This window comes from Peromyscus leucopus, chromosome 3 (genome assembly GCF_004664715.2).
Source record: "Peromyscus leucopus breed LL Stock chromosome 3, UCI_PerLeu_2.1, whole genome shotgun sequence".
NCBI lineage: Eukaryota > Metazoa > Chordata > Mammalia > Rodentia > Cricetidae > Peromyscus > Peromyscus leucopus.
In genome coordinates, this window is record NC_051065.1 from 136,137,095 (window position 1) to 136,151,819 (window position 14,725).

Consider the following 14,725-nt stretch of genomic DNA (forward strand, 5'->3'; position numbering starts at 1 on the left):
CTGACCTCAGGGAACATTGTGGAAGAGGGGATAAAGATTGTAAGAGTCAGAGGAACAGGAAGTCTGCTTGTGTCTCCTAGAAATGACAGGGACGCTATGCTCATGAGATCATAAGAATGTGGATGCCTAAATAAGACGTGAAACAGGGCAACACAAACAGACATGCTATCACTGAAGGGAGAATCTCATAGACCCCACCACCAGACCAAGAGCCACAGGCAGCTAATGACTACAGAGGAAGGGAGAATTTGTCTTTCCTAGGGATGAGCTCCCTAACTGTTTATTCAATTCCAAGTGTCAGCCCTGAAGTCATACATATGAGCAACACTAAATAACCTGAGCAGGCTGTATTCATATTCGTAACAATAATAATCAAAGGAAACGAAGCCATGAACTGAGAGGGAGTAAGGGGGGATGGGAGAAGTTGGAAGGAGGAAAGAGAAAGAGGGAAATGGTGTAGTTATATTTTAATTTAAAAAAGTTTAAAGAAAATTGCACTTAACTGTCATATATTGTGACCATATTTTCTGTTACTCTCCACTTTCCCTCTCTGCATCCTTTCTTTGTTGATTTTTGATTTTTATTTCTTGCTTTTTAGGGTTTGTGTGTGTGAGAGAGAGGGGGGAAGGAGGGAGAAAGGGAGGGAAGGAGAGAGTGAACATATGAAGTTGGGTGGGTAGGGAAGTGAGGAGGACACAGGGAGAGTTGGGGAAGGACAAAGAATTGATCAAAATAATTTTTAAGAAAAAAAAATTTAAAGTAAAAATGTTTCTAAATTACTGAGATGTATTGGCTTTAAAGTAGCCATATTTTGTTGACTCCTAATAACTTAATTGAATTTTACTGAATGTGTCACTTAGAAAAAAGGCTGTTGGGGGACTTTTAATCAGAAAAACAGATGTGAAGTGTTATTATTATAATTCTACTTGCTTTCATCAAGAAACCACATGAAGAATAGTGATGTCTTCCTAGACTTTTAGTTTTCCTTTTCCTCTCTCCCTGTTTGCCTGCTTTCCTAGGCAGCCCCGAGGGCAGCAGAGATGGGAAGTCAGTCTGTCTTACAGACTTTATAACTGCCCCATGCATACTTTCTAGTACCCCTCTCTTGAATGCTGTTTTTTTAATATAGAATGCTAAACGTCCACTTAACTCGCCAGGCGTGAGAGGAAGGCGGTCATGACACTCCACTCTGCCTTACCTCCTTTCACTGTCAGTGAATTCACAGAGAACACTCGTTTCACAAGAGCACAGATTATCTGATCCCGATTCAGCTAAGTCCCTTGGTCCCCAAAGGGCCAGATGCTTAGTTCTGCTCAGATGCAATTTATGTGAAAGCAGTGTAATGAAATCTCCCTCGCTCTGTAAGATCAATGCACCAGTTAGGCCCAGGAAACGGCAGTGATAGAGCCCTGCAATTCAGACTGCCTGAGTCTGGCTGGGAACTAGTGAAACTGATTAAGCTGCAGTAGCAATGCTTTGACCTTTGAAAGACAGGGCTGGGATCAGGACTATTGCAAGCTTACATGGCAGGATGTTTGTGTAGCGGTTTTTACATCGGTTCAGTGGAAGATCTGCAGCGAAGTGTGGAATATCCAGTCCAATCAGTTTCAACTCCTGCAAACAAGAGAGAATAGGTTTGAGTTTCTGTACACGGTGTGGATTGGATGGCTCACTCTTCACCTTGGACTCTGTGCATGTCTAGAACGACAGCCTGCACTTGGCTAGATGATAGTGCAGCAGCAGCTCATTTTAAGGGCAGAATGTACTTATCCACCCCATCCTTGTCAGCTGGCTCTGGTCAATGAATCTGGGTGGAACTTAGGTGAAATGGAAGCTCACTACGTGCTCGCTTAGTTTGGTTTCTTCTCCTGTCCGTCTAGCACCAGCCAGAAAGAGCTCATGGCCAGGAAAGCTGCTCCTCTCAGGATGAGGAGACAACCTGAATGGGGTCCACAGCCTGAAGTAGAAGCGACCCCATGGACGCACGCACCTGTGAGTGTGAAAACTAAGCATTGCAGGCCCTGGGACTTTAAGGTTGCTGGTTAGCATGGCAGCAGTGAGGTGCTGTCCAATATGACACAGAAACAGATTGAGTGTCTCACAGATCGTTCCCAGAACCAAGGTCTTTGCGGCAGATGGAGTGGGGGAGGCTTGGGAAAGGAAACACTCCCAGGTTTATGATGAAGAGGGAGGGAAGCTCACATGTAAGTTGTTCACATAAACCTTTCCTATTCTAGGAGGAGATGCAGGTATTCTTTTTCTTATAGGCAATAAGCCTCAAAGAACTAATGAAAGAGGAGAAAGGAGCAGGAAGCCATCTCCATGTTGTAAAATAGGGATTAACAGTCTCGAAGTGTCTGAAAAATGGAGATGAGCTGGTCATGTTGAGCAAGCCCTGGACTGGAAGAAGACCCTCTTGACATCAGCTGACCAGTGACTCCCTTTCCACAAGACGCATTGGTATTTTCAGAGAAGCAGATAACTAGTGCACCTCTAAAGGTTAAGTGGCTGGAAGAGGGGTGCCCTCTGCCCCTCCCCGTGTCTTATGGAAAACAAGGAGTTTGCATTGTCCTGGGTCACCTAGATGTCCACGTTATGGTATCCTGGAATGGCAGTTTCGGGGACTCTTCAGTATAGAACTGAAGCAGCACATCCAGCAATATCCTGAAACATTTTTCAAGATGCATTTTTGTTTTTGTTTTATAGGTGTATGTCTGTGTGAGTGCCCCGTGACTGTGTGCCATGGAGACCCTCTGCATCTGAGGTTACTTACATAGTATGCTTCAATCTGTAAGCTGACCAGTCACCATATGTTTTGCTTATGTTTAAAGAGTTCAGTATTTTTTGCATGTGTTTGGGTAAGGGATGTGTGTGTAGCTTGAGTTTTTCTGCCTCGCCCACAGTCAGGACAAATCTTTGTCACCCGCCAGTCCTACAGCCGCTCAGACCCAACCAAGTAAACACAGAGACTTACATTGCATACAAACTGTATGGCCGTGGCAGGCTTCTTGCTAACTGTTCTTATAGCTTAAATTAATACATTTCCATAAGTCTATACCTTGCCACGTGGCTGGTGGCTTACCGGCATCTTCACATGCTGCTGCTGGTCATGGCGGCTGGCAGTGTCTCTCTGCCTCAGCCTTCCACTTCCCAGAATTCTCCTTTCTCCTTGTCCCACCTACTTCCTGCCTGGCCACTGGCCAACCAGTGTTTTATTTATTGACCAATCAGAGCAATTTGACATACAGACCATCCCACAGCATGTGTGCGTGTGTGTGTGTGTGTGTGTGTGTGTGTGTGTGTGTGTGTGTGTGTGTGTGTGTATTTGTGTGTTGGTATGTATGTGGGTGTGGGGAGGCCCGAGGTTGACACTGGTATCTTTTTCAGTTGTTCTCTATTTACTGACACAGGGTCTCTTACTGAGTCAATCAGCTGGGCTGGCTAGCCAGCTTGCCCTGAAGCTCCCTCGTCTCTGCTTCCTGAGTGCTGAGATTACAGGTAGGGCACCACTCTTGCAAGCCCTTTATACAGGCGTTGCTGATCTGAATTCTGGAGTACTCACACTTTACCCGAGGAAATGGATCCGAGGGCGCAGTGAGGCACACAAGCTTTACACTTCAAGTTGCTTCCCAGTTGTTACTGAGAAGGAATGAAAATGAATCAAAAGCTAGAGGCTTACTATGGAGGAAGACTTTGGGAATCTCTGAAAGATTTTTTTTTTAAGGGAAAAGACATTTGATGATATTCCAGGTGATTGCGCAGAGAGATCATCACATCCTTTGCAACTTGATTCAAGTGTTCTTCCAAAGCACATGCTTCAGGAATCAACTTTTGGTCTCAGGCCTCTTTCGAGTTGGACGTCCTCGCTATGGACATTATCCACCAACACAGGCACGCACGATTGCCATCAACACAGAAGAAATCACCTCAGTGGCCCAGATTTCTCGTTCTTGCTCATGCTTCATCATGTTTTGGCTTCTCAAGATGACAAATTCTAAGCTTTTTGGAGTAACTGGTAGTCGTTCTTAAAGATAAACTGGCAAGTTGGTGCCTCAGCACAAATTTAAAGTTGCTCCCCCATTTCGGACAAAACCTTTTTACCAGTGTCTTGAAGCAGAAAGTTGCCCTTGCAATCTGACAGGCTTCTCATTTAAAGAGTTTCCAGTGGCTTGCTATATTACTCTTGTGGGACACCAAAAAGTCTCTAGCTTTGGAAAACTAAATCCAAATCAGTGTTAATTTTTTCAGGTTAATTAGAGTAACTATTTAAATGATGCTTTTTCCTCCATTGATTGAAATATTTACAAGTGGACTTTTTTTTTTTTTTTTTTTTTTTTAGAAAAAAACCCATAAAGAATAATCTGTCAAAAAGAGATATTTGTCAATATAGCCCCCTTCATTCTGTGTACCACTTATAAATTGCAGGTCTTTTTGACTCAAATCTCCTCAACATCAGTGTAATTATCTCCAAATAAATCTTTTAATTTCTCCATTCTTCGCTGGCTTATAGTACTATCAAACAGAATAATCAAACCCAACAAATGCAAATGTTGCCCTAAACACTCTATGATGGTGTGGTTGTGGCTGTTTCTGCTTTGCTTGCCTTGGCCTTTCTTTGTAGTGGGTAGCCATTCCAGCTTGGATCTGGAAGTTCCAACCCCCATTGGGACTCTGAGTTGCCTGGAGACTCGAGAGCTGGATGGGTCAGCGCTCTCTCTGTGCCAGGACACTGAACATTGGAGCTGAACTGAGCAGAGCTCCAGAGAACACTGCTGGACTATGACACACCTTTCCCAGACCCTGCGACCTACCTTTCACTTAATTTGTGAGTTACGCCATTAAATAAATATCCTTTTAACTACGTGGAGTGGCCAAAATAATTTCTCAATATTTCTTGGCCATTGTGTGGATAGAACCACAATGCTCCTTAGCTCCCCTTTCACACCCCAATTTGGACATAGACTAAAAAGTCACTGGAAAAGATACAAAAGAAATCTTAGAAACGGGCTGGCAGCATGTGCAGAAGCTGACTCAGAGAGACCTGTAATAGAGTGCTGCCTTCCCGGCTCTGGACGCCCCAAGTCGGTAAGAGCTGCTTAATTGGCTGAACAGCGTAAGTGTACGTTAGTCAAGGCGCACTGAAGCAGAGCAGGGACTGTGTGGACATTCAAGCTGCTCTGCAGCCTTTGTAATTTAGCTTGTCACAGAGTGGAAAAGCAAACAAGTTTCCAGTTCAGTAACTCCGCAGTTATTTTCTCTCCAACCATATGGAAACACCAGAGGCTTAAGTCTTCATTAAGATAAAGTGTTGGGGCAATGCGCCGAAGCCACATGAATCATTTTTGGATTTCTGTTTGCCTGTTTTGCTTCTAATACAGTCAATCCTAGATTTTATTTATTGCAGACATCTCTAGACTGTTGAATGGTGTTCGCCAAGAGGCAGTCCATATTAGAATCTACAAATGTGACCCTTTGTGAAAGCTTACAGAGATAAATCACCATGGATTATGAGATGAGAAGCCATGTAAAGATGGGGTCAGGGTCTGGCTTGGTGTAGCTGCCAGTCAAGGAACACTGGGGACCACCGGAGCCTGATCAAGGTAAAGAAGTACCGTCCCCGGAGCCTCCAGAGGGAGAGTGGCTCCGATGGCCGCTCATGGCAGCTCCTGAGTCTGACAACGGGACAGAAGAGATCTGTTGTTTTAAGCCGGGGACACTGTGACGACTTGCTAGGGGCCTAATGTAGTCACCCAGGCCAGGGGTGTCTATACTGGGCTAGAGACTGCTGATGCATCCAACTCCAGAGAAAGCACAAGCATATGTACTGTGTTTGTGCATGTGTGTGTATGTGTGTGTGTGTTGTATATGTGTATGTATGTGTGTTGTGTGAGTATGTGTATATATGTGTGTGAGTATGCATGTATGTATGTGTATGTGAGTGTGTGTATGTATGTGTGTATATATGTGTGTGTATGTGTTGTGTATGTGTATGTATGTGTGTATGAGTGTGTATATATATGTGTGTGTATGTGTGTGTGTGTGTGTGTGTGTGAGAGAGAGAGAGAGAGAGAGAGAGAGAGAGAGAGAGAGAGAGAGAGAGAGAGAGAGAGAGAGAATGTGTCTGTTGCCATAAATGAACACCTCAGAGTTGTGGTTTTAACGAAAGAATGTTAATATTTTCATGGGGGCTAAAAAGCCCCAAACCAAGATGCCAGCAGTGTAGATCTCATTGTTAATCTCTGACTTGCAAGTGTACTCCCCTGTCTTAGCAATGTGAAGCTTGGGGGAAGAGAGAGGGCAAACTCACCAGTTTCTCTTATAAGGGCACCGATCTCACCCCTAGACTCCCAGGTCTGTGACTCTCTATCCTAATTATCTCCAAAGGGTCTCGCCTTCAAACACGGCCAATGGGCTAGGCCTTCAACACGGATTGGCGGAACATAGTCAGCCTGTCGTCATCTAGAACAAGCACCTACTGTGTTCTGCTCTCAGAGCCAGCCACATTATTGCCAGAGGACAATCCCATGTGTTTACTTTGGAATGGACTGGGCCTTAGAGGCCTGTGATCAGGGCCAATAGACCACAGATCCACGGAGAAGGAGCGAGGGAGGGAGAATGAGAGGAGGTCCCATCTGCAGCAAGTTGATGGTACCATAGAATCGCAGTGTTTGCTTATCTCCAGGCAACCATCAAGGGGTATGTCTAGTGTGACACTGGGTGAGTCTCTTGGGGCTGCCAGAACAAGTATGTTGGCTTAACACCAAATAAATATATTGTTTCATAACTCTGGAGTCCACAAATATGAAACCAAGGTATCAGCAAGGCCACATCCCCTCTGTGATGGTTATGGTGTGGATTTTTCATTGCCCTCTCTTGGCTTCTAACAGGGCATTCATCTACAGCTGCATATAGTATGACCTCTTAGACTTTGACCATTTTAACCATCTCCATCTATCAGGATCCTATCTGAAAATGAGATATCATCCTGTGGCAGGGCGTCGTTAGAGCCTCAGCAGATGTGGAAGGGCACAACTCAACCCATCACACATACTTCAGGAAAGAGTACAGTACTGACGGGGAGTTGAAGAGTACGTAACGGAAGAGTAGAAACAAAAGAAATCAACCCCACACACGTCTACAACAGCTCTCAAGGACCTGCAGACCAAGATGCAATTTGTATCGGGAGAGTACACAGAGCAAGGCCACAGCACTAAGTACAGGCCCTTGGAAATGGATCAAATAACTGTGAGAGAAGAGAAAGTCAAGGCTGGGAGCAAATATCTTGTGCCTAAAAACTGATGGAGTGATTTGAGACAAGCCATGCCAGCGACAACTCCAGGGAAGAGGCCTGAGGTGTTCATCAGATGAGCTGACAGAGCCGCTATCAGAAAGAAAAGGTCACCTCTTGTTTGGCACGTAGCATGTACCATGGCCTTATGTTTGTCTTTGGAGCCATATTTCTGAACAAAGAATGTGAGGGCCTTTACCTGTGTTCCAGCCAATTACAAATGCAGGAAACCAACGGGAAAGCAAAGGGTATGTGGAATGCCTTGTGAATGGCCCCACCTCAAACTCTAAAGTCAGGTTTTTTAGAATCCCTCTTATCAGAAACACCAGAAATGAAGCTTTCCCCTTTCAAGTTCCCAGAAGAATAATCCATCTTTCCCATACTTCCCAAATCAGATACTGAGTGAAAGGGAATTTATTCAGAGACTAGGAAGTAGGAACTTATATAGCTTCATGTATGACTTATAACTATATTGTTAATATATGTAAATCCAAGCATTATCTTCAATTTGCATAATGATTACGAATGTGCAATTTCTCAATGCATGTTTGATCTTTCCATGTCAGCATGGAAATGAGCTCAAGTAGTATAAGCATTTGGATAAACAGAACAAATTCCTGTTTTAGCTTCTAGGTTTAGCTAGACCCAGCTGTTCCATCATCTTAATGCCTTCTTGAGGTACTGTTATAACTAGAAGCATTTTCCCTCTTAGGTATCAGTAATTATGAACACAAAGCACTAGAGAGTCTGAAGACTGTTAATGTGAAGGCGAGGCATAGACACAGAGAGCCGTCCGTGGAGCACAACGCTTCCCGGAAATGGTGACAAAATCATACTCAACCTGAGGACACTGTGGCCTGTGAAAATTTGAGAGTTGACTGGAGGCTGGCAGGGAGAAAGGAAAGACAACCAGCAGCAGGTCCTTGGCTGAGCAAATGCTAGCTCAAGACACAGAGCCCAAGCGTGAGGTATAAAGATCCCAGCATTTCCCACTGAGTCATGCACACAGAGTAGGCATGATGCCCAGTCTATGACACACACACAACTAATGATAGAGATGTATGAAAAAGGTTTATTAAGAGTAAAAGCCCTAAACTTTTCTTCAAAACCTGGCACAATGGCTTCATTTGTGTGTCAGCTTGGCTAGGCTACAGTGCCCAGTTGTTTGGCCACAGAGCAAACTAGAGCTTGTTAGGAAGTTGGCAAAATGTGACGAACTCAGTGGACTCGGAGTCAAGTAGATTACTGTTGATACATTGGGTGGGACTTAGCCAATCAATTAATTGAATTAAGAGGGAAAGTAACTCCCTGACAGAGGAGGGAATTCTGTTCCCTAGTCCCTTCAGACTCAGGAATGCAACTTTTCTGTGGTTCACCGGCTGGACAGCCTGTCCTGAAGACTAGACTTTCTAGTTGTCTTTGGCCAGTTCCTTCAGACAAATCACTCTTCCTACACTCCTGCTGACTCTGTGTGTACATCACGTTGAGTTTTCTGGAGAACCATAACACACAGGCATTGCGAAGCATGCTGCACAGTGCTCCGTGTGAAGCCCAGTGGTTTTCATGGGAGTACTCCTAGGCGAGGATACTTCCTGATTGCATGCCTTGAGAAAATTTTACTTCTCCTCCCTTCCCCCATTATCTACTGTATACTGTTAGTGGCCTCCACCCAAAGCACTAACTAAAGCCGCTCCTACATATCAACATACTCCTTCTTGGGGACTGGCTAGCTCTTGCTCAGTGGGAAATCACTAATCTAGTTCAACCTACCTGTCTCATAGGTGAAGAAACTGAGGTTTTGAAAAGTGTGACCCACCCCCAATATTGACTTATTAGTGGCCAAATAAATAGAAATCCTTAAATACAAATAGAAATGTTATGAGCCAAATTAAAATGTTCATTTATACATTGAACACATAAAAGCCAAGCACATAATAAATTGAACATTTAGCATGTAAACTGTATAATTCTTTTTAACATATCTGTATGGTATTTCAAGCTAGTACACAAATTGCTTATGGTCTAGCAGTCCCTCATCTTTGTCCAGGAATATAGCTATCCCTCACTTGAGGTGATTTGGTCACACGATCTTGCTTGGCAGACTTTATGTGACTCTTCCTGTTTTAGTAGGTGGTTAGAATGGGCACATTGACCCAGACTGTCTGGACAAAGTTCTGTGTTAATTTTCAAAGCACAGATGAGCAAGAGAATGCTATGTGGAGGGGTAGGGGAGGTGTAGGAGAGGGGAAGAGAGCTGAGTGGAGGGAGGGGATGCTGGACACTGTGGTGGTTGAATGTAATTGGTCCCCATAAGTGCATAGAGAGTGGCACTATTAGGAGATGTGGCTTTGCTGGAGTAGGTGTGGCCTTGTTGGAGGAAGTGTGTCACTGTGGGGGTGGGCTTTGAGGTCTCATATATACTCAAGCCACTCCAAATGTCTCAGACCACTTCCCGTTGCCTGTGGGTCAAGATGTAAGAACTCTCAGCTCCTTCTCCAGCAACATGTCTGCCTGCACGCCTCCATGTCCCACATGATGATAATGGACTAAACCTCTGAACTGTAAGTCAGCACAATTAAATGTTTTCCTTCATAAGAGTTGCTGTGGTCATGATGTCTCTTCACAGCAATAGAAACCCCGACTAAGGCAGACACTGAGTTTTCCACTGGGAAAAAGAAGTTGGTTTGCAGTGAAGGAAAGTGAAGTCAAGACCAAAGGAGAGCAGTGAGGAAGGAGGGGCTATCAGAGGTCTGTCTCAAGCTTCCAGCCAGCCCTGAGACCCATCCAAGGTTCATCTACTCAGCCCTTCCTTCGATCACATGAGATATAGTAATATCATTTTAAGAAAGCCCTCTTTACTTAGGTGTAAGCTGGTTAGAATTATGTTTTAGTTACACTAAAAGCATTCTTTTTCTGTTCAAACCAGAAAATAGCATTGAACTTTTAAACAATTATACAATTCTAAAACACAGTAATATTTACACTCTGGTTTGATGGCATAAACTGTGAGTCCTCAGCAAAGGTCATGACTCTTAGCTGTGCCACCAATGGCGTCTTTGCGTCTTTGCTGGTTTGATCAAGAATGTCCCCCAGAAGCCTGCGAGTTTGAGCAATTGGTCCCCAGTTGGTGGCATTGCTTGAATGGGTTATAGGACTGTGAGCTTTGCTGGAAGATGCGCATCCCCAGGGATGGGCTTTGAGAGTTTACAGCCTGGTCCCGCTTCCTTTGTCTCTCTGCCTCCTTGCTGCAGGCTTCCTCCACCCCGCTGCCATGCCTCCCCACCATGATGGACTCTTCCATCCTAGAACTCTAGGTGAAAACAACCCTTTCTTTCCTAATTTGTGTTTTGCTGGGGTACTTTTTTTTTTTTTTTTTAACCATAGCAACAGAAAAGTAACTTATACAGCATCTGATCTTGAAGGAATTAAGAAAATTTTACTCAGGTTGGAGGTGTGGCTACACCATCATTTTCATTCCACCATTATAGTCATCTAACTATTTGGTTTTTACAGTTTTGGTTTATTATTAATATTTTTAAAATGTTCTCCTTCCAGTGATTTACTTTCTGAAATGCTGTTCTTACTGTAGACCCCGAAATATAATTGAATTTCTGTTATTTGAGATGTAACAGGGGGTAATATTGATAATTTCATATGCACCTGTAGGGAATAGATAATTGGCCATGCTTTTTGTGAGATTTATCAAGACAGGAGGTAGTTTTGGGGCTTTGTATTTGGTAATGAATAAGATTCTTCACAGCTCAGTGAGATAGCTTAGTTCTTGCCATCAAGCCTGATGACCCTGATGAATCGGATCCCTGGGCCTCATGTGGTGAAGGGAGGAACTGACTCCTGGAAGTTGTCCTCTGATCTATACATACATTGTAGCACATACATACATATATACATACATACGTACACACATATGTACATAACACATAAACACACATACTGTAGGGATGAGTGTCAGCTCAGGACACCCCAAGACCAAGTTCTCAAAACAAAGGAGATTTATTTGCCCCAGCGGGACAAAGGGCAGAGAATAAAGAGACAAAGACAGGAGACAGAGGATGAGGGAGAAGGGAAGGAAACAAGGGAAAGGGGGTGGGAGATTTGTTAAGGAGGGGGAAAAAGGACTGCCTCTGGACAGACAGGAGACAGAGGTGATGCACAGGCAAATGACCATTTATAAATGTAAAAGGAGAACCCCCGTGTTAGGATGCGGTGTTTAATTTTAACTGCCATGTTAATTAGGAGAACCAAAGGGGGCTTCTGATTGCTGGACTTCAATACTTTGATAGCTGGACCTTGGTAGTCAGCCTCAGGAGGAGGAAGTGGCCAACTAAGGAAAGAAACCTTGGTGGCTAGCTTTAGGAATGTAATCTAGTGGTTTTTAACAAGGCAGAGCTGGCTGGAGACCCTTCACATACACACGTGCATACATAGTAAAAAACATTTTTTAAAGATTCTCTTCACCCTCAAACTCCCTGAAAGAATGTCCATACCCAGACTATTGCAGGCCTCTGTTGACTTAAAGCAGTCCTTGGCTGATGAAGATCAAGAAAATATCGAGAAAATAAATGATATAAAACCCAGTTACTTTGATGGGAAAGAGAACTGAGATTTCAAAAGAAAACTACAAAATTTATAAAGCTCACAGTCATTCCATTTATCTCGAATCACAGGTCCGTGCAGCTGCCTTGGCGCCTGAAGCGTGAGGAGCCAGGGCGTAGCAGAAGCAAGGGCCCAGGTTGTTCTGGCTCTTGCTCACTTCTGCTGTGGGGGGTACACAATCTTATACTCAGTGTGGATTTCCAGGAAGGGGGAGTGGACAGGGTCCTTCTCTGTCTGTACAAATCATGAACAACTCTCTCTCCCTGGGTTTTCAAAAAGAAAGAAAACCAAACAGCAAGAAGTGTTCTGCCGCATTGCTTGGAATCCCAGCTTAATGAGCACTCTGCCCTCGGCTGTCACACACCTAGGGGACACAGGGGTGGATACCCCACCATCTGCCTGGTCTTTGGCCACCTGAAGGCACACCAAAGTCCCTGGAAGGTAAGTGCAATGCCAGGGGTCGGTTTGCTTTTAATCCTTCCTCCTCTTGACTTTTCCTGATTTTTCAAGTATGGCATCTCTCGGTCCTGTCTGCTTGCCTTTGAACCTGCTCCTCTTCTCTCCCTCCCTGTTTTTGAGTTCTCTGAGCTCTGACCTTTAGCCAATCGTGGAGGCCCCTTGATCTGGCCCAGAAGCTAAGCTCCCCTACCCCCAGGAGGTCGATAGCCTTCCTTGCTTAGCAGTCTATCACATGCGCCACCCAGCGAGCAGGGAAGTGACCCCATGGTCACTTCCGACCATCCCCACAGCACGCCCATCACAGAAGGGAGAAAACGCCTCATCACTCACCTCAAACTGAAGAGAGAATTTATAGTCGGAGTCCTTGGCCATATCCTTGATGTAAGAATCAAAGTCATCCAGCTGAACTGGGCTTTGTCAAACACAAAGAGAAGAATGTTTAAAGATCAACCTAATGGGCAGGATATTGGTTAACACCACACTTGGTACTTTTCTTGACAAAAATAGAAGTTTTCCTTTTCCAGGATGAACACTCATTGCTACTACATTCTTTAATTAAGGCTGTCAGTTGGCAATATAATTTTAGAAATAGTATATATACACTAAACTTTCTAGAGATGTCTAGACTAGATCTATACTTCGTCTTTAATTTAGCAAAAAATACATTACAATTACATACATACTTGCACATGTATATATGTGTACACATACATATATGTGTACACATATATACACACACGTGTGTATATATGTGTTTGTGTGTTGGATGTATGTGCATAGAAATACACATACATGTATTTGTATGTGTATTTCTAGAGAATTCAGGCATATGGGAAAGATCAAGGGTTATATTCCAGTGACCTGTCTGAGTTGTGGTTTGCTGTTCTTTATATAGAATGTGACTGGATAACCACCTAACTTCTCACAAATTCACCATAGTCATTGAAAAAACGCCATTGCCACAGCCACCTCCTTGGGTTCACATATAACATACAAAGAGACTTGTTAAAGAGCTTCCTAAGAACAGGGAATCCTGCAGCTAGCTACAGCACCCTCAGAGCAGGGCCCTGGTCAGCAGGTTGGAGCATTTAGCTAGGAAATGCCAAGTGTCTTGCCTGAGAGAACTGTGTTTAAGCTGGTAAATCTATAATGAAATGGTTCAGAAGTGCAAGTGAGTGACACATCCAAGCCAAGTTTCTACACCGTGGTAGTTTCTTTCTTTCTTTTTTGGTTTTTTGAGACAGGGTTTCTCTGTGTAGCTTTGTGCCTTTCCTGGAACTTGTTTTGGAGACCAGGCTGGCTTCCAACTCACAAAGATCCACCTGGCTCTGCCTCCCGAGTGCTGGGATTAAAGGCGCCACCACTGCCTGGTGTAGTATCTTTTTTTATGAATAGGATTTAACTTGCTTGTTCTGTACAACTTGGTCACCACTCTTCTCTTCTAGAAGCAGCCTGCGCCAACCTATTCTCCATCCTACAGGAAGCTGTATTTCCTCCTCTAACCCCAGCCTTTCCATTTGGATCAGTTCCACACACTTAACCCATGCTTTAGTCCTGTGACACTTACTCAGCCTCTCCCATCTGTCTGCAGTCCCGGACCCCATTAGCAACTACACAGCATGGCTTAGGTGTTTGGTTAAAGCTGTTGACTAGCTAATCTGGTAGATTAATTGATGACATTCATTCATACTAAAATTTTGGTAGATTGCAAGAGAATTAAAGTTCTCAGGTCATCGAAATTCTAATGTCTTTAATCAGAAACGATAGAAACAATGGTTCTTGCTCATAAAAAAACATGGCAGTTCCTAAAACATGCTGGCATGCTTGGTGAGAGCCACGGATGCCTGGGATGTAGCTTAGTGGCCTGCTAGCATGTGCAAAGCTTCACCCTTAATCCCCAGCACAGCAGAACCAAGCAAACATAAGAGAGTCACAGTTAAGGGACAAAAGTGAGGACTGTTGTGGGGCCACTGGGGAGGAGAACTCTGGTGAGAGCCGCGGCAGAGCAAGTCCTGTTCAAGGGTTTCCCCGCTTTGACCTTCTTCTCTTTCTAAGGTACCAGCTGAAGACGGGCTCCCATGCCCAACCCCATTAAGCCGCTCTTCCTGGCTGCAGCTGTAGCAGGGCATTGATCTGAAAGTTGGATTTAACACTTCCAAACTGCACCTTGTTAAATAGGAAGCCAGGAGCATGCGCAGTGAAGTCAGAGCAGATTTGTGGGTGAGAAGAAGCAAAACCAGGAAGGAGAAGGGGGACAGACTGGGGAAGGCTGGCAGAGAGCTCGTACAGAGAAGGGCAGAGAACACTGGGAGCGGGGAGATAGCAGCAGGAGCATTTAAAAGATGGGGCAGAAGGTGGCGGGGT

General features: G+C 44.3%; 1 protein-coding gene across 4 annotated transcripts in view; it reads right to left on the reverse strand.

Moving 5' to 3' along the window:
* Positions 1 to 14,725, reverse strand: part of Ptpro (protein tyrosine phosphatase receptor type O) — a 209,692-nt gene that overhangs the window by 17,689 nt on the left and 177,278 nt on the right. For all 4 annotated transcript variants that reach the window (XM_028872180.2, XM_028872179.2, XM_028872181.2 and 1 more), the window contains 2 exons: positions 12,692 to 12,773; positions 1,524 to 1,614 (listed from right to left, as the gene is read on the reverse strand). In XM_028872180.2, the coding sequence (XP_028728013.1) occupies positions 1,524 to 1,614; positions 12,692 to 12,773 (173 nt within the window). The remainder of the gene's footprint in view (positions 1 to 1,523; positions 1,615 to 12,691; positions 12,774 to 14,725) is intronic.